Here is a 25,968-nt window from a genome sequence, read left to right as displayed (position 1 = left end):
GCGTGGCAATCGCTGAAAAAAAGGTAGATGTATCTATTTTCACGGCATGCACTGCGCAGTGTTTTCTACCGTGGTCGTGTTTGATCGCCCTACGCCCCACGCTCGCAGCGCCGCTCTTGGCGCTCATTTAAGAAAAGAAAACCAGCCCTGCTACTTGTCCGTAATGGGGTTAAACAGTGAAAAAACCACTTGCCCGGAACTACATGTCCCAGGCATCGGGCGATATGAATTCCACACCCCTGAGTATTGTTCTGAACTTTACAATGGACTGGAAATATCAATCAAAAATGCGATCTATTGGTTTCGGCTTCATCAGCTTCTCTAGCTGGAGAGTGACACTGAATGCAGGAAGTGATGTAATATACATCACTTCCTGCAATCGGGGACTGAGAGGAGATCAAAGGGAGTTCGTATACTGAACTCCCTTTGATCTCCTGTCACAGAGCCGTGCCGGTCCCGGCCGCATCGGGTACAGCGGATCTCGGGACCGGCAACGGCAGTGACAGCTTCTGACACAAGCGATCGAGCGTCTCTATAGACGCTCGATCGCTTGACTGTAAAGCTCCCGGCCGGCCGTGTAATTACAGCGGCCAGCCTGGAAGCTGCTCGTCGGGCTCCACTGTCTGCTCGTCGCAGACGAGTGGATTTTCGAGCCCTGGTTATAAATGTAAACAATCATTGAACAGATCTGAACTACAATCATTTCTTCGGACAAAATCACACATCTTTGTTTGGTCAAGCAAAAGTGGTCAACAAAATTCCACCACAGCCTTTGCAGAGTCGAAATCCAGTTCAAAATGCTGACGAAATGCAAAGTTTTTGGTTTGCAATCTTCATTCAATTTGGTCACATTGAACAATCAATTTTATGATCATATTGATATGTGTTGGGCCGCTATTACTATGTATTTAGATCCAGGAAGTTCCCGGCGGACGTTTTTTTACAACGGCCGGCCGGGAAGTGGTTAAAGCTGACCTCCAGGCAACTGCTAAATATATATATATAATAAGCCGGTTTACCTGTCGAATTTGTATTTCTGTCCATACAGGGGAGAGGGGCTGGTTTGTTTTTTTCCAGCAGTTTACTTAAACTTACAGGTCTCCTCCTGGGCTTGTACCTGGACAATTATATTCTAATCTCTCAGTCATTGTGCTCTCTCCTTCTACCAGCATGCTCCTTGCACAGCAGCATTCCTGATTGGATCAGTGAGATGCTTCTCTTTTCCTCTCTTTGAGCTCTGCTGTATGGCCTGCAAGAGGCTCGTAACAAGTACAATTCAGGTACTTACAGTACTTGCATTTTAAAATATACTTTTAAAGTGTATGTAAGGCCAAATAGTTTTTAGTGTTGGATAGTGTGAGTTAAAATCCTTGTAAGATTTTCATTGCTGTCTGTGCCCCTGCTGGGAACTATATCGTCTCTATTTGTCCTAGTGACCACTGTTTCTGGTATAGGGAAATTCAACATTTCTAAATCTTCGAAGGAACAGGAAGTTAGTGGGAATCTTGTAATGGGTAAGCCTGTGATGACAACTGTCTGAGAGGGCATATCTTTTCAATTTACTGACGTGAATGTGGTACTGCAGAAGGTAACGGTCAAGGATTCTTGAACTGTATCACACCATCAGGGGACAAGCAGAGTATCCTCATGAAAAATGTACTGTATGTCCCAGACCTAGAAGGAAGCCTTCTATCAGTGAAAACCCTTTCTAATTACGGTCTCGCAGTTCAATTCAGAGGTGATGAATATACAATCCGAAACAATAAGCAATTCCTCACACCAGGAAAATTGGATAAACAACCTAGCCTAGGGCACATCAGAGTGTTAGGATGTAAAGTTTATGCATATACTCCCAATGTGAAGCGTTCCAAGTTGGGAGAACACAGCCATTGAAGGTATTCTGGTGGGCTATAGTGAACAAAGTAAGGGATAAAGAATCTTAAACCCAAAGACTAACACCAAGTAACAATAAGCCGCAGCATTTATTTCAATGAGAACCCATAACCAGAAACAATTATCTTGGGACATTAGATGAATTTGCTCAGTGAACCAGCTATCGGAAAGCTATTATATATTGCTACTGTGACACCACCAGACATAGCGGCAGCAGTGGGCACACTTGCTAGAAAAGTCGCAGCACCCTGTCGGCATGATTGGAACGCAGTAAAGAGGGTAATACAATACTTAAAAGGAACAATTCAAGGGAAGCTACGACTGCCAGCAGTGTCAAAGCCAAAAAGGCTTGGATATGTGGATGCCGATTGGGCTGGTGACTGCACATACCGCAAATTCACAAGTGGTTACATATTCCAGTATGAGGAAGGAACCATAAGTTGGTTTAGCCAAAAGCAAACAACTGTTGCACTTTCCTGAACTGAAGCTAAATACATAGAAGCAGCACATGCTTGTCAAGGAGCAACATGGATTCCCCAGCTTTTAATGGACATGGGTATAGACATGTGAAACCCCATCCCAATCTTTGAAGACAGTCTGATGTATAAAGCTGACAGAATCAGAAAGGGTCAACCCTATAACAAAGGACATTGATGTAAAGTATCATCTGCTAATGGACACTCAAGTTAGCTATTATCGACCTGCAAGATTGCTCATCAGAAGAATTGACTGCGTATGCACTCACCAAGCCATTGCCAAAGGATCGTCGCAGTTTCCTTCAAGAGAAGCGAAACATCATATAGAAACGCATATGCTGTTGAGAAGGGGTGTTGGATAACAAAATATTACATTCAGAGATGTAATATTGTCTTTTCTGCTGTCGATGGCAGTATACGGCAATGTTAGTCTCTAGCGCTTCCTCATCTATGCTATACATGATATTTTATCTGTTCTGTTTCCCGCACAATGTTGTATAATGCTGTATCCTGATATGACTTTCTTCTAAGCAAGTAAAGCTTAATTCAGCATTCCTCAAGATCTCAGTGCTTCATCTAAACACATAACCAACAAAAGCGACTGATGGTTCAATGAGACCCTAATGTACCTTGACCCTGAAGTTCACCTTGTACCACTTGGAAAGTTTTCTTTAAACTTCTTCTTAATACACCTTTGATACACCTTTTGACAAGCTGGTCTGTAATTTTTCTTTCTGATCAACCCTCTCCTTTGCTTTCTCTGGTCAATGTTCAGTGTGGTGCACTTGATGATACCAAACAGCAGAGTGATTACTTTTCTCAATGCAAATAGACTGAATGTCTACACTGTAGTTTAAGTACTGTTGGACTTAAATGATCTGCTACTGACGGTGCCACAGGAGATTGCTTGTGTGTTTTTCGTGAGATTCATATTTTGAGATGTATATTACACAGAGGTTTAGAGGAAATGATAAACTCTTACCAGAGTCTTTTAACCTAGGGCCAGTCTTTTAACCTAGGGCACTGGTTTGCAGATCTATTACATAATACAAGTAATATTAAACACTCATCCTTTTTTTAATAATGAATCCAGAATAAATAAAATCTGCATCGCCCAGCAAAGTGTTTTTACGCTTTTTGTAATCGTCATGTTTCCGAACAGCTCTGACTCTGTTTCCCTGAACTTCCTGCCCAGCACATGATCACAAGGGACAGAGCAGTCTCCAGCAGCCATCCATCTACTAGCTTAGGGAGAGGAGTGACTTGTCTTGCTGTGCTTGCGTGTTTGTGGAGGCGCACACACACAGGTGTGTCCACATAGAATCCTGCAAGGGAAAGGAGCCACCCTAAAACAGAATATCAGGACCAGTGCTCAGGGGACCAGCTGATTTCTGCAGGAAATTTAAAATGCCTTAAAAACATTTAGACTTTAATATCACTATAAATGTAGTGAAGAAGCTGCAGGTAATAAGATACAGACCATTACACATATCTAATGTTTGGTATTGTTTCCCCCCCCACAATAAGATTATTAGTATTAGTTTTTTGTTTTTTTCAATGAGCTCCAGCATATGGATGGGGGAATCTCCTACACTGGGCTATTGTATTGTAACATTTCAATTTGAATAATGTAAATTTCAGTCTGACAGTAAGAGCTTGTGTTGACACTGCAGAATGCCACCAGCTATAGAGGACTACAAATCCCAGCAATAATACATTATATACAGTGCAATGCAGAATAACCATAGCTACAGAGGACTACAAATCCCAGCAATAGTACATGTGTCGATTAATCAAACTTAATAATCGGCTAACTAATCGATTATGAAAATAATCGTTAGCTGCAGCCCTACATTGTAGCACCCTGCAATGTGCTGTGATGCAGTGCCCTGCACTAGCAGTTACGCTGCTGGTCCAATTTTTGGTTTGCTCTGATGTGTTGGGCAACCCAGGCAAATGTATTAGCTGCCTTAACACAATGTATGTAACAAGCATTGGGGTGCGTGGAGTGCCATCCATAATGATAATGTGCTTTACTGCATTGCAGTGGTGTGAATGGGTCCCTACACTACTATTTAGCTGGTCCCCTGAGCACTATTCCTTATATTCTGTTTTAGAGTGACTCCTTTCTCAAGCATAGTTCTATGGAGCCACCCATGTGTGTGCTAGTACGCTGTGTGTCTCCACAAACACATAGACACAGAAAATCAAGCTCCTCCCCTCCCTTTGCCTCCCGCTCTCTTCCTTCCTCCAAGCTAGTAGAACATTTGATTGAGTCTGTCCTTTGTGATCTTGTACTGGACAGGGCGTTCAGGGAAGCTGAGCTGGAAGCAACTGTTCGGATTGTAAGTGTTTGGGCAAAAATGTAAAACAATGCTTTGCTGAGCGATGTATATTTGTTTGATTTGGATTCATTTAAAAAAAAAAGTTTAAGAGTTTAATACTACTTTTAGCTACAAATGCTAGTTTATTTGTTCATATGAATTCCCCTTTTTTCCTGGTCATTTTTAGTGCTATAATAGTTTGACTGACATCTACTATACTATAGTGTACCCACATTTAATTTTATATCATTTTATTATATATCTCTATCATCTCTATCTCTCTCTTTATCATCTCTTGTGACACTTAGTTGCCACATGGCATACAATGTCACTGTCGCTATTAGCTTTTAGAGGAAAACAAATAAAATGTTAGCTTTTAGTTTTAAGCTGAGAGGTACAGCAAATTTTTTAAAATCCTAGGCATGTGAGGTGCATCCAAATAAAGGACAAATAAATACATTTATGTTATTGCATTTTTTTAGCTGTACTATTTTACTTCAAAAATAATTAGGGCTGGTAATGATTAAAATTTTCCTGTTGGATTAATCAAATTTTTTTTAATCTATTTAATTTCGATTAATTATAACGCACATACAGATCCAACTACATTGGCCTATACACATACAGCACAGCAATGAAGTAATAAAATGAACTAGTATCACACTAATCCAGCACATTATTAATCTCACGTGCCCCACTCAATATGGCCGCCGCTTTAGTGGGGCAACTCAGATTAATAACGTGCTGGATTACTGTGATCCTAGTTCATTTTATTACTTAAATAATTGCTGTGCGATCAATGCCAGGGATCCCAACCTGAAATAAGCAATTTCAGGTAGGTGTCCCTCTGTTTCAGGGAGGGGCTGGGAGAGAGCACCCCCCCTGAAATGATGGCAGATAGCACAGGAAGCAATTTTATAAATATATAGCCCTATCTGTCCTTTATAAAACAATATATAATATGTGGGTGCACTTGTGATATAAATATATAGCCCTATCTGTCCTTTATAAAACAATATATAATATGTGGGTGCACTTAGTAAGAAAGTATATTACTGCCGTGGAAGAAGCACACGTCAAAAATGTAAAAAGTGCGTCAGTCATTAACGAACAGAAACTAAAAACAAGCTCAGTCATGAAGGGGTTAATTTTGTTTTTATTCATTTTAGTACGTTAGTTGATGTACAAAGATGCATCACATGCATTGCGATGATCATTTCACTTGAATCCTCTATATATTTTATACATTTTACTGCAAGGGTAGAGACATATTTGTTTACTCTTATATCCATGGCTTTTTAATGTTGATTACAATACCCATATTTTGTACTTTTTAGCCCTGATGAAGGGGGAAGTGGAGGCCCCCAGGATGTGGTGATTTTTTATTATAGGAGCAAATTAATAATTTGTTTGGAATTCCAATAATTAGGATGACACTACAGTCGTCTTTGAGCAGCAATTATTGTTTTGCTAGAAAGTATACATTGTATAGCTCCTCCGTGTTAAGGTGGCCATACACTTTACAACCATCGCAAGACCTTAGTCTTGCGATGGTTGTAAAGTACTTAAAAAAATTTACGATCTGCCCATCTTGGACAGGCGGGGCGGGCTTGCGATGACTGCAATGAGGGGCGGGCTTGCAAGCACGGCAAACGGGCAGTGTGCGCGTGCGCACACCTGCCCGTTCGTCAGTTGTCGAACAAGCAGGCCACTCATTCGCCGAGAATCGTACGATTCCCGGCGGTTTTTCCAGCCTGCTTGTTCGATGGAAGCCGTGCGACCGTACAGTAGAAACGGTCGCACGCCTTCCATACACTGTACGATTCTCGTACGATCGCGTTAAAATCAGAGGTTTTAGTTGCACAAACTTTTGGCCAAAAATATGTAGAAGCCACGCGCCAAGGCACCTCTGCAAAGTGTGGTCCTAACTCTGTGTATCCGAGTCTCCAAGTGTGAGCATATTAATGAAGTTGATAAATTACATGCAGGTGTACCTGGAGGTAGCCAACTCCTCCTAATAAGGTGCAGGAACGCACTGGAGGCCCAGCAACCAAAAAAGCACGCTGGGACTCCAGTGCGTCCCCCAAACCCAAAATAGTCAAACTAGAAAAAAATGGTACATGCATGAATCTATAACCGGCCTTTATAGCAGGGCGCACATTGGGAAGGCTTACAACAATACAAAACACAAAAATTCCCCAGCCTCAGCCTGCCAGCCAGCCTGCAACCAAACAAGTAGCCCTGTCAACAGTATGCGTTAAAATCAGAGGTTTTAGTTGCACAAACTTTTGGCCAAAAATATGTAGAAGCCACACCGCCGCGCCAAGGCACCTCTGCAAAATTGTGGTCCTAACTCTGTGTATCCGAGTCTCCAAGTGTGAGCATATTAATGAAGTTGATAAATTACATGCAGGTGTACCTGGAGGCTGGGGAATTTTTGTGTTTTGTATTGTTGTAAGCCTTCCCAATGTGCGCCCTGCTATAAAGGCCGGTTATAGATTCATGCATGTACCATTTTTTTCTAGAAGAGGTAGATTTCCCTTCAGTTCTTGTCCAATGTGAGAGGAATCGCTTCTTAGAAGCTTGTCATGGGAACGAGTGTCCCCATTGGAAGATTTCCACTCTATTCCTGCTCTAGTGGCAATATTGGCTTTGCACTCACTTTTTCTATTCTTGATAACCTTGGTGATCAAGACAATTATAGTGAATTGCTTGCAGCTTCTAATGCACACTGAAGGTGGCCATACACCTTACAACCATTGTACAACTTTTTTTGTCCAGTAATCTCACCCTCGTTCAATTTTCGTTCAAACAGCCTCTCATGCACAGATTAATGTAGTTGGCAATTAATGTTCGTCAGCACCAATAACTTGCGAATTTTCATCGCTCGAACGACCAAATTTTCATTTGAGCATGTGCAGTTTTCATCTTAAGAGTTTTGTTGTACAAGAACGCCACTAACCCCTCGATTTTCGTCCAACTAGATGAACATTTTCTGGCTTGCTTGAGAGACACAAATTTACCAGTTGTACAGTAATTGAGGTTGTGCACTTCTTCTCATCACCTGGCAGATTTTTAGACGAAAATGCAATCGCAGACAAATATCTCCATATAATTGTAAGGTATATGGTCACCTTAAGAGAAGCTAAACGAGTCCAACGATTTCAATACAGGACAGCAGGCTGTACAACTTTGAAGACTGAAGGGAAGGCTGTTGTTCAGTTTTAATTACAATGTAGAAGTAATCATTGTTTTCTAATGTCAGTGCAGCGTAGTTATTAAGGTCAGACCCGTAGCCCATGTCGGCAAGCTACAAATGTGCAGATGTTCATAGGGAGGGGAAATAAATCGGCTCCAGTCTATGTTTTAATTACTGCCTGTGATATCATGCATAGCTATCTTGTGAGATGCAAGAGCATACAGCAAGGCTTAGAAGTGGATCACATCAAGATTCACAAAGATCACTTCAATTTTTGAAACACAGATGTTATTGTAACTCGTACCCTCACAATCGTCAGATTCATTATTTGGGCCCCTTTCATAGAATTGGAGCTGTTGTAGTTCTGACTTTGAAGCCTTCATTTTTCTCTTGTGAGCTGCTGTGCCTAAAGTAGTACAGTCAGGTGACTGCTTTCATCATTCTTCTGGTTATGAAACCATTTAAACTTCCAACTTCTGCTTTAGTGAATGTGATTGCCTTTTTTTTTTGCAGATAATCCTTTGCGTACAACTAAAGTTGCCCATACACCTTGCGATTATTGTTCAATTTCCGAACGAAATCTGTTTTTCATATGATGATCGGCCAGTTGTTGGGAAGTGAACAATCACAATTACTGTACATCTGGCTGAATTTCGTCTATCGGACAGGCTAGAAAACTTTTTTTGAATCATACGAAAATCGATAAATTAGTGGCGTTTTCATACGAAAAAAATCGCACGATGAACACTGCACATGCGCTAGGAAAATCCATTCTGTCGATCAATGAAATTTGGTCAGCTAGTATTGCTAACGAATGATAATTGAAATCCACATTGGTCTGTGCATGATGGGGCAATCTTATGGAAATCGAACGACGGTTCGAGGACGGGATGAAAAAAAAAAAATCATACGAAGATTGTAAGGTGTATGGGCACCTTGAGGCTGGCCATGCACATGTAGAATCACTTCGTTCCCACATTCATGCTACACAGGGTGGATGAAGGCATCTGCACTGCTGCCTGTTGTATTCAGAGAAGCACCAGCACCTGCGTGCGGCTGTCTGAATACATGAACAGTGACTGCATTTGATATAATTACTGCTTGGCCGACTATTTTCCACCCAACCCCTTCCATTCTTAAATTGACTTTTGTCGAGTCAGGTAGTGCTAGGGATGGATCGATACCGATACTAGTATCGGTTTTGGTGCCGATACCGAGTATTTGGGCGAGTACTAGTACTCAGCCAAATGCTCCAATGCCTAATCCAAACTTCTGGTTTTTGGAAGCTCGGAGGCCAGTCATTGCATGTTGTCGCCGCCACCTGTCAGAATACAATGTAAACAGCGGGATTCCTCAATCGACACGCTGTTAGTGTTGATGGAGAAATCACTTCAATTTTTTTCGTTCAGCCTGCGGGTTGAATTAAAACAAAATTGATAGAGGTGTCTGGCCAGCCTAAGCTTTCCTCGCAATGAGAGCGAGCCCCCACTTACAAATATGGGAGGATGCCTGTCGGCCTTTTCAGATGTCTGGATCTGAGAATTTCACAAACTCTGTGTCCAGAGTGTCATGTCTAGGGAATATAACCGGAGTTTCAGACTTTGCCCCCTCCCCACATCATGCTTTTCAGCTTGCTTTCCTCTCCGCAAAAGCAGGCAGACCTTTTATGCTGCCCTCATTCAGCTGATATTTCAGGGGGTCATAACCTCTTGTTCCGGTGGGGGCGAAGTTTCAGGGTTTTTTCTCAAACCTGTTTGCAGGTCTCCAAACCAAATCAAAAGATTGCATTACTTACTGAATTTAAGGGTTTCAAATTTTTTTTTTCCATCCGTGCCCTTGCCATTTTTTTAAAATAGTGACACTAGACTGTGTATGGTATGCATGTTGTATGCTCATTAGGACTGTTTGTTTATTTTCATGGTTAGATTAAAATTGGATTCCATTTTACACTCCATTCTTGCATTTACTCACAAAATTCCTGATGGGTCACAGATGGCTTTTTACAATGGTGTCAATATCTGTACATGTACCCAACCCTTGTCATTAACTGTTTGACTGCCAAGGATTTATTGCATCATCATTGCTGTACCTTCTGTAGATGCCCAATGATGTTTGTTGAGCAGGGAGATCTGTACATCTGTGGGTCCCATGGTAGGGTGACCATTCGTCCCCGATTTCCGGGACAGTCCGCGGATTGAGGAGACCGTCCCCGGACAAATTATGTCTCAGGAAATGTCCCAGAGAACATAAAACTGAAAAATTATTTATTTTTTAATACTCGCCTGATCCCTGGATCCACGAGGAGCCTTGGCTGCCTAATCGAGCAGGAGGAGGAGGTGGAGGGGGGAGAGGAGGAGGAGCAGCAGCAGGAAGGGGTGGCTCTGGGTTCCCGTCGGCGACGGAGGAAGCAGGTTCCGAAGCGCTAGTCGGGCGCAGAGGAGGCTGGGACCTGGAAGTGCCAGTCAGGCAGCAAGGGAGGCCGGGTGCCCGCAGCACCAGTGGTACGGCGTTGAAGGAGGCCAGGTCCAGCAGCAGAGGCAGGTAAGAGGATCACACTTCTGTTAAAGGGACCTTGCAGGGCCCACCATAGAGAAGGTCCAGGTGGACTCATATTAATGCAGCTAGATATTCAATTGCTGACATTCATCATAATGGACCCCAGATCAGATCTGATAAGTTGCTCATGGTAGCGAGTAAGGTCTCTGCTGTACCTTTTCATTACGATTTGAACTGTATGTATAACCAAAACTTTTTTTTTGAGGGGGGAGGGGGATACAGTCGAGAAAAATTAGAACCACGTGAAGATTTTCTTTATTATTGCCGTCTCTCTCCCTGTTGGAGATTCGCCTCTCTATATGTCTTGACTATTGTCACCAAGACAGAAAGTGATGGGAAATCCAAAATTGTAGAGTTGTCGCTAGAACAAATGTCTCCTCATTCTGCTGACAACTGTCTAGAGGTGTCCTTTAGATTTACCAAAACAATGTAATATGAGAATAAACCTAAATTATTTTACATGTATCCATTCAAGCAGGCCCTTGCACTACATAATACAATAGTACATCTAAACGAGGTTGTACAATCAGAATCAGTGTACAGTGTATGGGCTGAATCAACTAATCGATTTGATAAGAATCATTGTCAACGATTCTCATTATCAAATAGTTGATCCAGACCCCCTGCTTTTCTCCTTCCCGTTGTGAGCTGGTGTTTCATCGGCACTGTGTCCTCTGAAGTTATAAAAAAGAACAACCAATTTCCATTCATTGCAATGGCACCCCAACAAGGTCTCCTGCTTGCAGTGAGACTGCCCGCACTGGAACGCATAGTACTGCAATGCTGTGCGTCCCAGTGTGGTGCGAGTGCAAAAAATTGTGTATGCAGTTTTATTCTAAAGTAAAATTTGTAACACTCCATTTGTGTATTTTACTTTAAATAAACTTTAAATAAATGTGGTATTTTTTTTTTTTTATCGTATCGAAATAATCCGCCAGCTAGTTACAGCCCTAGTATGGACGGCTTAAGAGGCAAACTCTTCTCACTTTCTTGAAATTTCCTCTCACTTCCTGTTGCATCTTGAAGACAGAAAATTACTTAAATGCAGCATTTAGGATCTGCCCACTGCTGGAGAAAGAAGAGGACCCGTCATATCAATGGACCAAAAACATTTTGAAAAAACATTTTTTTATTTTTAAGGATGCCAATGGTGCCCCGGCTTTAAAGATGAGACTGATGCACTAGCTTTAAATTCCGTGACTGACACAATTTCTTCACTGTTGTGTTAACAGACTGTCATAATGCCAGGTAGGGTGTGTCTCAGGAATTTGGGAGTGACAGTTGACATTTCTCAGCTGTATGTGATATGTGAAGGAGGTCAAAGCTGTCGAAGAAGGCTTCATAATTTGGTATTTACATTTTTTTGATTCTTTTGTAGTTTGAGATTCCTTAAAGGCTAAGTTTACCTTTCTGACCATGTTTCATGTTACACCCATATTTAAGGTGTAACATGAAACATCGTCAGATCACAGACAACAAACTTACTCTGACAGGATCTGTGAACGGAACAATACTTGTAGTTAACGTGAATTGGAGCAACATTCACCATATTTATTCCCAGATAATTTTTTGTACAAGTCACTCTGAATTGAGGAAGCTGGTTGGATGACCAGTGAAACGTCTTCTAGAAAAATACAGCAAGTCCAGTTGCCTTGACTTATTTTCTACAGATATACTTGTAGTCCATTGACGCTTCCTCCTGTCTATGTTACTGAATGTCCATACCTTGGTACAGACGTGGATGGGAGGAGCCAGAGCATTGCGCTAGCAATACACTGATTTGTGATTGCAATGATTTACTGGCTCCTATGTCAAAGAATAATACATGCATATTTTTTTTATTTTATGGATAATTGTGCATTTGTTATTTCTTTTCAAAAGGTGGAAATTCCCTTTTTAACCATATTATTGGCAGCTCTCATATAAAATGGTTTGCCAATTTGCAATAATGAAGCTACTTCATTATTTGAAATTCCTGATTTTATACTGCAGAGGATCATGCCCGGAGTTTTTATAATGAATTGCAAGACTTTATTATTATAATAAGATTCCTTTTGTTTGAAAGATATTTTAGGTTATTGATGTTGAAAACAGAACTCTAGCATAAAATAAAAATAAATAGCCCATCGAAAGATAAAACAAAAACTGCTATTTCTGCAACATTCAAGACCAATCCAGAGTTTTCCTCCATAGCATTTCTGCTCCTAGATATCCTCAGCCTGATGGCCAGCATCATTCAACCCAATTCCTCTGAGCTCAAGTAGTCCTGGACCTGCCCCAGTCTATTGCTGGACAGTGAAAGGAGAAGCAGCATGTTGATGAGCTCATCTGTCAATCTACTTTTCTTCCTATCAGCATGCTTCTTGTCTGCAAATAAACTGACTGGCTTCTTGCACTGCTTCTTCTCCTCACAATCCAGCCATGTGCAGGGATTGCAAGAGGTCAATCATAGGCACTTTCAACTACAAAAACTGCGTTAACTCTGGCAGATGGCTGGAGCCAAATGCAGAGATCGTGTCAGAGTCTTTAAATCTGTTGGCATATATAGGTAGTAGAAGTAGTTTGGTCTGCCAAGGAGCAAGGAAGTGCTGGCCTGTGCTCTGTGGTATGAAAACCTCCTTAAGCCCTGAGGCCAGGTCCACACCATTTTCCGGACTAGATCTGGAATGCAGTGCATTGCGTTTTGCAGCGTTTTTACAGCGATTTTTTTAAAGCTAAAAATGGCCTTACAGGTGCAGTCTATTGCATTGATTTGTATGTGTGTTTCATGTGTTTCATGTGTTTCCATGTGTTCCAGGGTATTCCAGACCAGAGAAAATTTAGATTAGCAGTATTTTTTTTGTCTGGTCTGGAACGGACTGCGTTGGTGTGAACAGAGCCCAGAAATACCATAGGGATACATTGCGATGCTTTTTTGGTCCGGGAACAAACTGTTCCATGTCTAGACATGGTGTGAAGCCCTGAGGGCCGGTTCACACCAGCTCCGGAGTGTTCCAGCACAATTCGCTCACATCTGTTCTGGTCCAGTGCGATCTCGAAAAAATAGTGCTTCCTTCCTGCATTCAGGGGCCGAAGGGGTAGTGGCGGTGCATTGAAGTCAATGGCACTGCAGCTACGCCCCCCAGCCTGCAGTGCGATCGCCAGCACCAAAACACGTGGCACAACAGTGCCTGCATTACCTAAAACCTTTCTATTTTCATTGCATACATTATTTTAGACCCAGTGACATAACTGGATCACCGTGCTGCTCTATGCATTGCAGGCAGATCATGGCTGGTGGGAGGGGCTGGCAGGGTGTTGTAAATAGCTGTCCCGTTGCAGAATGTTGTGAAGTATGTTGGAAGTGTTGTCATAAGACTAGAGTCTATAGAAACTGTTTCCATCCAAATTTGTAATGTAACAGTCTTCATGTAGAAATAAATGTGAGACCTGCACACCGTACTAATAATATAACTTGGATCTCTGCTGTGCCAGCTTGAAGAATGTTCCCTGCGTGGTTGTAAAGCTGGCGTGACTGGGATATATTCTTAGCAGTGCCTGCTCTTTCTGTAAACCAGAAAACATGTTTGGGTCCCAGAGAATCTGCTGTAGACAAATAATAACTCCCCCTCTGTCATCTTTTAAAGGTGTGGTTGTTTACATGGCAGATCGAATTCTTCAAAGTAAGCGATCAATAGGTGTTTGCTGGTTCTTCACATTATGCAGATAATTTGATAACGGTTACAGAAGAGTTGAAGAAAAAGCATAGTTAAAACAAAATAATCCATGAAATTGTTTATTACGTCTTCCAATGTTGTGTATTTGGAGACACTGTTTGTCAGACTGATTATGTATAACAGATTTCAGCATTCTTGGTCTATGAAGGACTGCTTGTGACTTGAGTGTTCCTTTACATAGTTAAGATAATGATGCTTGCAGAAAAACACGGACGTAACACGATATATAAAATTAGAGATTACTTTTGTATTCACTTTAAGCTGAAACTCCAGGCAGATATGAAAAAGACAAAAAATAATGTAGCTTTGTAATCATGAATACTCAATTTTGACTTGGAATCAGCCTCTTGCAGTTCCCGTGCAGCACAGGTCGAGTGGCAGAAGAAGCAGCAGCACAAGGAGCCAATTGTTTCCAAATCAACGCTGGCAAAAGACATTCTGACAAGAGGAGAAAGCAGAGATAAAAACAAGAGATAAAACTTCAAGCTCGCTCCCCTGATAGAATACTATTTTAATTCATCTCGGGAGCAAGCTTGGATCGGTGACTTTTCAACACACACACAGGGATCATGGGGAACAAAGTAGCCACCCTCCAGAAGGAAGGACGGTGTCAGCACCAATTTAGAGGTGATCTACAGCCCAGATGGCACCCAAAAAATATGGATGGTAAAATGCGCATCTTTGCCCATGCGTTCACATGCGCCAGGTGCCCATAAATGTGTGGTGAAAAAACTAAACAAATACGGTCAATCCTCGATAAGAATTTAGGAGCTCAATATGCAATTAATGAGAATGGGACAGATGTAATAAAACCCATTAACACTCCCCTTTGTTTAGTTGAAGCATTAGCAGTGTATCATCTGTGGGTAATCAGCTGTAAAATACTTAGGACAGGACATCTTACACTAGTTTGTCTTTTGTAAACAAATATCTGCTCATAATCTAAAGTATGAATGCCTTGGTATGCACATTTAAGCAAGTAAGTTCCTAAACACGTTTAAACGAGCATATTGTGGTGATGATTACCTAGTGAGGGGATTAGGAGTGTGTGCATGCGTGGAAATGGTAAAGGATAGGGATAGGTAGTGATAGCGTAAGAAGTGTCAGAGATAGGAAACGAGTCAACAAAGAGTAATTCATTATTTCTACACAAATATTTTCTAGACAGAAATTTGCCACTGGGGAGCATCTTCCAGGTTGTGAGGCGTGGGTTGGCAGTGATTACATTTCAAAGATAAACAAAGGCTATATTTGTAACGCCAGGAATTAACATTTAACCCTTGCAGTGGGGTTAGGAGCTGGACAAAAGAAGATTAAAATTAAGATCCTTAATCCTGCCTGGCTGCTAGACCGGTCCCTGGTGTCCTTTTTTTTTGTTTCTCCTGTGCTGTCTCAGTCCAAGCCCCATTGATGTCATCAGATCTAACACATGTCCATTTACCTGCATTAGATCGGGTGAGTATATCTTCTATATTCGGCCTCTAGGGAAAAACGAGTAGCTACTCTTGCAGTGTGAGGGTAGCCCCACTGCAAGGGTTAACTTTAATTTCTGAATTTTTTTAATAGTTGGAGTAGGTCTGATGTATATAAATGTACAGCATTCAACTGCCTTGGTTAAAGTTGCACTGGATGAAGGGTAATCCACACATTTTTTTTTGTCAACTCTAAGATATTTTGACCATGGATGGAAGAAGGGGTTAACTCCACTAATAGCTGGTATTCGTATCTTTGAAAGTTAAGGGAGTTGTTGTGGGCTGCTTGGAGGACCCTCACCTTGGCACCTTGGTAGAAGTAGAATTTGACTATGAAGGACCTATAGATGTCAGACAAATAAAGATGTGCATTAAAGGAGAAATGTGGGGTGAGTGAATTACAATCGACCCCATTGTTAGAGCCAACTTGTGACATTGAAACTGTCACACGTTGGCTCTATTGATTGGGAAGTGAGTGAAAACATACTGCCGCTCGCTCACTCCCCACAGAGATCGATGACTGTCAGTCCTCCCTTCCCCTCTCTGATCCTCCAGCGCTGACTGCAGGGACGGACAGGGAAGGGGGCTGGCATAGCTGGCTCTGCCTTTAGATTGACAGCGAGCTCTGCCTATCAGCCAGCAGGGGCTGGATGTCAACAGTATAGTCTGGATACGTGCTGGCTGCGGCACTCAGCATATAGTGGGCAATAGCGTTAGTATTTGTAGTCAGAGCCCCATTGATACGTACCTGAACATTGAGATGATGAACCTGCCTAAACTTGACCTGAGGTGTGCCATGGTCGCTATGGTCAGTATGCAAAATAAGGGGGCATACTCAGAGTAAAATATCAGAAGGGGCAAGGGCGGGTAGGGTGTTACGGACATACCGACAGGTGAGTAGGGAAAACGGAGGGGGTTAAATGTGTGGGGCTCCTCCCACAAATACGCCTAACACATTTCCTCCCATGACCCTAAAGAGAACTATGGGGAAAAAAGGTTACCCCGTAGTTCTCTTTTAAAGAAATAACTGTGTTCAAAAAAATGATTGTACAGAGCAAAGGACTAGTCACCAGTATTGCCCGCAGGGTACCTGCAGGTAATCTTTTCTATTTACTGCTTTGCCATGCCTTATTAACTGTGTCTCTGTGTGGAGGTGGCCATCTTGGAAGAGACAGGGTTTTACTTCCTCATGTCAGAGCATCCAGCAATGAACAGCGAACAGCAAAATTATGACAACCCAGAAATGGCGCATGGTGAGGAATATAGATGGCGGAGTTGGATGAGTATAACAAAGGCTTAAGAACGTTGTTTTTGTTTCTGTGAGGAGGTAGAGCTTTGCCTGAAAATGGGGTTTCAAGGATTGCATGTAGTATTTTTGGAGAATGCAGAATACGTGTTAAAGTGTATTTTGTGCTTTTTTGTGTCTTACAGAAAAAGCCACAGATGGGTCACTGCGTTCTGAAGACTGGGCCTTAAATATGGAGATATGTGATATTATTAATGAAACTGAAGAAGGGTGAGAATACTGAATGAGAACTATGAGGACAATGTGTTTTGTTTCTACATACATTGCTGATAAGTGCACCCCTTTTTATTTTCCTTCTGCAGACCAAAAGATGCCATAAGAGCACTCAGGAAGAGAATTGTGGGGAACAAGAACTTTCAGCAGGTGATGCTGGCCCTAACGGTAAGAACTACTATCAGTCAATATACCATACACCCTATTGTAGAAGATGAAAAGTAAAGTTAAACTCCAGGAAAAAAGTATTTTTTTAAATCATAATTGAGCCAGAGAAGTTGTGTAATGCTCTGCTGACTAAATTCAGAGGCAGCTAGGGATACTAAAAATTGGGGATGAATTGAAACATTTCAGGCAAAAAAAATATGGTACTATCGGCAAAATGCCCATAGTACCAAAACAGCCGACAATGTGGTGCATCCCTAGCGTCTCTCCTCCCCACTGGGTGCCGGTCTGTCTCCCCACTGCTTTCCCCTGCCTGTGTAGCGGGGATCGGAAGGGACACAGAGGATCCAGCTGCCGGCGCCTAGTGGGGAGGAGAGAAGCTTTCAGGAGTCCAAGCAGGGCGGTTTGGGGAGGAGAGTGCTGTCAGCTGTCACAGGAGGCCTAGCTCTCCTCACATACCGCCCTGCTCTACCTTCTGTGACAGGCGGAGGAGTCAGGATGGAGAGCAAAGTTCAAACTCTCAGTGATCAGTACTGATCACTGAGTGTTTGCAAATAACTGAGGACATAGTGATCTTTCTGTGTCTCCAGTTATGAATGAACAGGAAGTGATCTACATCACTTCCTGTTCCTTCGTGATTGTGAACATAGTAACTGATGCTGTATCCTCAGTTTATGAATGGATTTGGAGCACTCACTTTAGAGGCTTCCTGTTTATTCATTATCGGAGCTGCAGAAAAAGAGATTGAGGACTCTGTGTCCTCAATCTCTTTTTAGATTTTAAAAGGGAAATATCATGGGTTTGTTTAAACTTTTGATATTTCCCCAAATCCCCTAACAGTAAAGTAAAATAAAAATTAATTTAAAACATTTTTAACTATTGGGAAAAAAACTAATCTTCGATTTCAGCCTAACATAATTTTTAATTTTGTCTTTAGGCTAAAAATGCCATTTTAGTGCATCCCTACTAGAGATGTTAGTTTTATACCTACACAATAGTACTGTAAGCCATGCGGTTTTGCTGCCCAGACTAAAAGTTTTGACTAATGTACAGTGAAGAAAAAGGTTTCTCACTCTTTCTATGCTTCTCTCGTCCATTCACAAAATGCCTTATTTTCCCTGAAAACAAGGCATTCTGTAAATGGCCTAGAGGAGACACAGGGATGGTGAACCACAGGATCTTTTCTCCACACACCCCCTGTCTGCTGACGCTGATTACTCATCACTCTGCTCTCTCCCCAGCTGTGGCAAGCCCCATGTCATCTCACTATAGGATCCATTATAAATTATAACCCTGTTTTTTTCATATATCTGCCTAGAGGTAAGCTCTTAAACCTACAAAATATAAGGACTCCTTTCTTCCCAAGGTGGTTTCTTCTTTTCACCTTAACCCGGACATTGTTCTTCCTTCTCTTTGTCCTGCTCCATGACATTCTAAGGAGAATTCTCTCTATTGTATGGATTTGGTATACACTGTTCGAGTCTATTTCTTAACTACATCGCCTCTTATGCGGTCTGACTCTGTTTCTTTCCTGAATGTCCCTGTAGGTGACAGTCTGCCTCTTGCTCCACTTTCACGAGCTGGATTCAACAGCTCATCATTTAAGCACATAGACTTAAGGACAAGGTTCCACTTTTCCTTGTCAAAGCACACTCCACCAAATCAGATAGTGCTTCTTAGGCTATTCAGCATCAAGCATATGTTTCTCAGATCTGCAAGACTGCCACCTGGTCCCATGTTTACAGGTTTGTTAAGTTTTACCAGGTGGACGTTCAGACCTCAGGCTTCCCTCAAATTGGAATTTGAAGCAAGCCCCCCTTTGAAATTTCTGGATCTCAAAAAAAACAAAATTGTCAGGAAGCCAGGACCAGCCTTTAGCTCACAGGACTGTGCACGCTACGCGACTCTGCACAGGTATGTGCGAGTCTGTACATGTGTCTCACGGACATGCGCACATGCCCGTTGTGGATGTTGGCGCCATACAGGCTATTTAAGGCTGTGACATCTTTGCCTCCAACGTTGACTGGTCTTCAGCTGTTCCCCGAGCCTGAACCTTGCATCTTTATTGATCTCCTGTTACCAGCCCAGCTTGTTTTACCTTCTCTTTTCTGTATTGCGTCAGCTCAGCTCTGACCATACTCCTGTCTACTGCTTTATTCTACACTGCCCGCAAGTTGCTAACCTGGCCTGTCCCCGACTACCCTTTGCCTGCCATTCCTGTACCTCACTGCCTGACTGTTGCTGACCCTGCTTGCCGACACTCGTACCGCTCTAGTCCTTGCACACCTGTACTATCCCAGAGGTTTTTGGACTAGAGCTTCAAGAGACACCTCCCACTTCAACTCTGACTCCTCTAAGGTATGGGATTGTGACAAAAAATAGAGCGACCATGACGGAATTCATATTGGACTTTTTTTGCCAACAAGTAATTGTCCCAGTTGCTCATTTTCAAGAGGGTTTAGGCTACTGCTTACATGTCTGCCTAAGGAGAAAAGCATTCGGAAAGCACTGGATGATTCTAAATCTGAAATCTCAAGGTGGAAAGCATTTTCATGATATGGAATCTGTTTCCTCCTTCGGCATTCATGGTTATACTAAATATAAAAGCTGCTTAAGTCATGTGACTATAGGCGTACCTATAATTTCTTAGGTTTGCCATAAGAGACGAGAGAATACATAATTTCCAATACCAAGCTTTCCCATTTGGAGTGGCCTTGGCCCTGTGCATCTTTTAAGAATGTTGTGGCAGAAGTCGTGAGAATACTTAAGATTCAGGGGCTATCCATCATTCCTTTCTTAAACAGTTTTCTAATTTTCACCTAATCAGAGGATCCAGTCCTAGCAAACCTGCAGAAGATTTCAGATCTACCCTCCATTTAGGCTGGACAGTAAACATTGAAGAAGTCCAACCTAATACCATCTCAGATTGTACATTTGCTGCGCTATACAATAGACACTTCTCAGCAAACAATATTCTTAACAGTGGAGAAAACCGTGAAACTACTGTCAAATCTGGTGTCAATAAGAAAGATCATGTGCATACTGGGACTGATTCCAGTCATGCAATGGGTGCAGTTTCACACAAGAATCCTGAATTATTATATTTTTTTCCTTATACTTCACTGAACTAGGTCTTTAGATGACCTGGAAGCAATAGTTCACCTTTCAAGGTATATGGTAAATTCTTTGCAGAAGTGGGGCAGAGGTCTCTCCTAAAAGATTTTGGGCAGCTTTTCGTTCAACTGGGGATTACCACTAACACAAGCACTTGGGGATGGGGAGCCTATGTGGACAGATCTTAGAGGAAATAGTCAAATAATGTGTTTAGCCTCTTTAAATTGCTGGGAACTGACAGCAATACAGAAAGCTAGTATGCATTTTCAAGACCAGAATAGAGAGTCTCATTTGCCATTTCTAGTGCACAATATAACGACAGTCTCTTGAAACCATCACGGGGCGCAAGTTTGAAGACATTAATGAACGTTGCAAACCACTTACTCCAATGGGTAGAAGGGAATCTAGCATCCATTTTAGCGGTGCTAAATAAGGAGAGAACCAACTGGCAAAGTCTGAGCCGGGGTGGAGTGGGGACTCCTATTTACGGGAATAGGCTTTGAGCAGACCATATTTTTTAAGTTTAGGCAGACTCTCTCTTTTTTTAGATGTTGAAAAAAAAGAAATTGTGTGCCCTGTTCTACACTTTTAGTAAGGTGATGTGAGCAATTTACTGCTAGCCTCCGATATTTTCTTCTAAATAATTTTAATTGCAGTTTTTTCAGTTGATATGTGTCTATCATGAGCATTCCCTATCGTTTTTTTCAGATGTTTAAGGCAGTCTTTAACCTCAGAAACTATTTAAATGTGGAATGCTTTTTGGTAAAAAATACTTGCATTGGAGATCAGTGCGATTTGCTTTTAAACTGTATGAGGAAAGGAAAAAAAGCAGTTCAAATGCAGCAGAATGGACATGTTATGTTTATTGCATTTTGATAAATGTAAGTGAAAACGGCTTCATAAGATTAATTTTAAAGTTCAAACACTGCATTCTGGATCCTTCATAAATAAAAATATTGATGACTGGAACAAAAGACAAACTTTTCTCACTGGGTTACTTAGACTGAAGTGATTAAGAAGCTCCAAGAAGTTTTAGAAGGCTCTAAGCTGATGCTTAAAGCCTTACTTTTTTCCCTCAGTTCAAAATGGGTTGGGGATTGGTTCTAGCCTTCTTTTTTTTTTTTTTTCTTTCTTTTTTTTGTGTTTTACTGTCTCTGCTCCAATTGGGAAGAATGCATTTCACCTTATGTTTTTTAATACATACTATACTATACAAACTGAGTACCATTTTGAGTTGCTGCAATTAAATTTTCAGCATAATGGACTAGCCTGCTGCATCATTTGTTCACTTTGATTTTTGGGGTTTCTTTGAATTCAGCCCTCTGTAGGTTGATACATTTTCACTTCCATCAAACAATGTGGCATCCTTTCGTTCCTAACACGTTACCCAGTCCAGTATACAGTAGATATCCAGCATGATATTTTTCCCCATTGAGATTTGATGTGTTTTCTAAGTGTTCCTTTCATTTGTTTGAGCATTTTATATATACATACACACAGTATATGTGCATTATAAATGTATTACAGTGAGGAAGTATTAGACCCTCTGTCAGGCTTTTACAAGTTTTTTGTGATCCTGCTGATTCCCCTCACTCCCCAGAGTGAACACAGACAAGTTCTAACCCCTTCCAACACTATCCCAAGCTTAAAAAAAATAAATCTTGTTTTGGCTGAGGAAGGTCTTTCGAGCGAACCAGGCCTCAGGTATACAGTATTCTTTTATGTAAAGGGATTGCATGCTGGGTAATGGGTTACAATAACACTTACCGGTCTTGTCCTAAGTTGTACAAAGAAGCTCACTACATATGCCCTGGTTCACGGAGTGTGGTTCAATATTGTACTGGCCTACATTGTATGCAGTCTCTCAGTTGTCCTCATTGACAGTTTTAGTTTTATTTCCTTTAACATTGCAGTCATTCAACAAATAGTACTGCCTAGTGACTAAACTGCCATGAAACATGTTATGTAAAAATCTGTTCTCTACAGTCCATATCAGCAAGTCTTATAAAACCATTGAACATTTTCCCTACAACATTTTGTACTTTTAGTTGAAGTTTTTGGGGTTATAAAAGCTCATAATGCAATTTCAATCAGCCCTGGGCTATAGCTATATACATAATAACATTTTTACTACAATACTCTTCTTCAGGCACTTGAGACATGTGTGAAAAACTGTGGTCATCGTTTTCACATGTTGGTCGCCAGCCAGGAATTTGTTGAGGGTGTGCTAGTGAAAACTATCCTTCCCAAGAACAACCCACCAGCCATCGTCCATGACAAAGTGCTCAATCTCATCCAGGTAAGCCAAAACCTCAAATTAAACGTTTTATTACTGTTCATGCTGTTGTTAGTGGTACAGTATTTAATGTAGACACTAGTTCTTTAAGGTAGATTTCACACAAATTTCTGAAATCTCTGAAATATGGAGTATGTCTGTGCTATACATGCTGAACTATGTTGTAGAAACCGGAATGTCTCCTTAAACGTAATATTTAATGGTCTTTCTTTCTTCACTGTTCCCTGGAAAAGCCTGCTTGAATTTGGCATTGAATCTCAAATATTTTTATTTTAAGTAATTTAAAGTGCAAATGGAAAGAGGAACCGCCAGTACATAAATTAAAATCCTTCGAGTTTTAGTATTGCCTTACATATTCTAAAGTACTGTAGGTATGTTCTCAAAATGACCAGCATGCTATGGCTTCAATTGCTGTTGGTATATGGTGTCATGTGTCAACAGTTGCGCCACCATGACACAAATTTGGAGTGTGTAGTCTGCTATTCCTGCACTGTGGGGGGAGAAAAGATTCTTAGATACATTTTATATGATACAAAAACAAAAGGCTTATTTGAAATTCATATACAATGATGTAGGTTGTGAGTGGTCACTGTACACGCTTCTGCAGCAGACCCTTCTTTTCTATGTGCTAATATGACTTTATACTCTTTTTTTTTTTTATACTCTACACAATTTCAGCTTGCACTTAAGACCTCGTGAAGGGTTTTCTTCAATAAATATGCAGTATTTCTACATACTTTTCTCTCATATGCAGACTATGCGAATGCCTGTATGTAATAACAGGGCAAAATAGATAGCTCAATAAATTCTTTAATTACCCTTATATGTTAAGCCACACAGGCTACGGAGGCTGGTGTATGTGACTCTGAGTTCTCCAGGCTTTTGTTCGCCCTAATCTAGTAAGTTTTCATTAAACCTCTTATATGCTGTCCTGAAAGACGATTTTGGGAAATTCACAGTTAGATTTACTAGTATCTTTGTTTCCATGAGTCTTCCAAAACAGCAGAATTACCACCCTTGTGTTACGATCTTTTTTTGTTGTATTTCTTATGCTTCAGATTACATTCTTTTTGGTTCTCATTTACTTCTGACCAGTTTTGTAGAAGAACATCCCTGGTTTTGGTAGTGTGGTTCCTGTTCCTTTTTGTGGAGGTGCCTAACTCTCCTATGCTATCCTGGTAGACACATGGAAATAGAGTTACTGGTAAATCTAACTCTGGATTTGCAGTGGTCACTAGTTGGACAGCCTGCGCTTAAATGAAAGAAACCGCCACTGTCCAGAAGTTAACTGATGTGTAATCACAAGATGTAACCAATCAGACACCCTAGAACTGCAGCCAATCAGTAAGAACTGATACTGTCACTTGACAATGTCAGAACTTTGTGAATAGGCTGCATCTTCCAAGTGTCTGTAATGTGTAAACACAACCTGTAACCAATCACTCGATGCGGAAGTGCGGAACCATTGCTGTTTCTTTTGCAATATTTTTATTTTAGTTTGCAAAAAAGTAAACAAGACAATAAGAAAACAGATGTGAAAAATGTCATTGCATAATAACCATTATAAGTGGGGGGGAAGAGATCATTTTAATAGGACCACGTGTCTTCAGATCAGGAGTTTTAACTTTTACTCTAAACTTTTCTACTTGTTTTAAGCTAGTGACTCAAATGATTGAATCCAGAAGAAGCGAATTAATCAGCATTTTCAAGAGGTCAGCAATGGCAGTTTACGTGTTTGCCTCAGTATAAGCTTCTTTTAAGCTATCAGTTAACCTATATTATGGTTCCACTGCTAGTTAAAAACTGAACCGTGGTGGTATTGGACCTGGCAGAATCACTGCTGTTTGATTGCAGTGTCACCACTTCAGCCCAAAGCATCCATTATCTAGATTTGAATGAAGGTTAGGTGCCTGACAAATCAAGAATGCTTCCTGTACAACGATAATGTAAAATCATAGGCATATTCATTGGGATTAAAGGTTACTATGGATTTAAAAATGTAATATCAGTAGTGTTACATCATTTCTCTGATTTCGGTATACAGCTAAAGATTTTGAAAAATAAAGGACTTATCAATTTAAATGTTGTATTTATTATTATTATTATTTATTATTATTATTATTATTGATTTAATGAACATGAATAAAAGCTAAACTTGTTTTTAAAGTGGAGGTTTAGCTGGAACAGTCAAACCGCATAAAAACAGCCTTTTTTTTTTTCTTCGGTGCATGGGCTACAAGTTGCTAAACATCAATAAAATTAATTACAGGAATTACATTGCCCTTTCTTAAGCAATTATATGTCATGCTTTGTGAGGCCTGAAAGGGCCTATCAATCACATCCTGGGTGTCTCTTTACTCTTTCTAGCCATGATGTCAGGTGCTGCAACCCAATCTTTCATGAAACATTTGATACTTGGTTTTAAATCCTAGATCATGCATTAAAGACTCTTAGGCCCCTTTCACATGGACTGATCAGGAGAGGATCCGTACACAGATCCCCTCCTGATAAGAGCAGTACAGATCAGAGGTGACATCCATGTCCATCCAGTTTTTTTTCTCTCTCTTCATGGAGGAAAAAAATGAAATGACCTGGACCCCATGTTGGTCTATGGGAAATCGGATGTAAGCAGACATATGTTTACATTACCCCCGATCTGCCACAATCAGGTCTGTTGAAACAGAACACTGTTCTGTTTGTTTTTCCAGACCTGGCTGAAGTCTGGGGTAACCGGAGTAAACGGTTACCCTCAACTACGGGCAGCTTTGGGCATCCTATTGGGTCTGCCTGAAAACTGATCGGACTGCCTGTGTGAAAGGGGTCTTAATCATTTTCAGGTCTTACTTGCTACATTTCTCTATTTTTAAAATAGTTTTGCTTGTCAAAGGGGAAGCAATGCATAACAAGATGTCCTTATTAAATTCTTTATTTATGAATCCTAGCAAGCTTCAGTAGCTTAAAGAATTGGCACACTTTTGACATACCTTGGCTCTTTATATATGTCCGATTAATACACTTTTTTCAATTACGAGCTTTGGCCTTTTTCCTTTTCTCTTGCTGCCTTTTGAGGTTTATACTGGGACATCAAGAGTAATTTTTGTTTCAAACCTTGTTTCTTGACTTCAAGCTAGTGCCAAGTCGAGGCATTCCTATGTGGCAGAAAGTCTTAAGTTCTGCCTCTACTCCACTTTCTAAGTGTGTTTTAAATTAAAGTAATATTAATTGAATAAAGTAATTT

At 41.0% G+C, this 25,968-nt stretch overlaps 1 protein-coding gene across 1 annotated transcript in view; it reads left to right on the top strand.

Annotated features, from left to right (window-relative positions):
* Positions 1-25,968, top strand: part of TOM1 (target of myb1 membrane trafficking protein) — a 102,333-nt gene that overhangs the window by 1,551 nt on the left and 74,814 nt on the right. Inside the window, exons 2-4 of the mRNA XM_018567550.1 lie at positions 17,068-17,152; positions 17,245-17,323; positions 22,584-22,733. Coding sequence (XP_018423052.1) covers positions 17,068-17,152; positions 17,245-17,323; positions 22,584-22,733 — 314 coding nt within the window. The remainder of the gene's footprint in view (positions 1-17,067; positions 17,153-17,244; positions 17,324-22,583; positions 22,734-25,968) is intronic.

Source organism: Nanorana parkeri, unplaced genomic scaffold (assembly GCF_000935625.1).
Source record: "Nanorana parkeri isolate BGI_ZX_2015 unplaced genomic scaffold, ASM93562v1 scaffold1060, whole genome shotgun sequence".
Classification (NCBI taxonomy): domain Eukaryota; kingdom Metazoa; phylum Chordata; class Amphibia; order Anura; family Dicroglossidae; genus Nanorana; species Nanorana parkeri.
The sequence above is the reverse complement of the archived record's forward strand: the minus strand, read 5'-3'. Positions and strand labels throughout refer to the sequence as shown.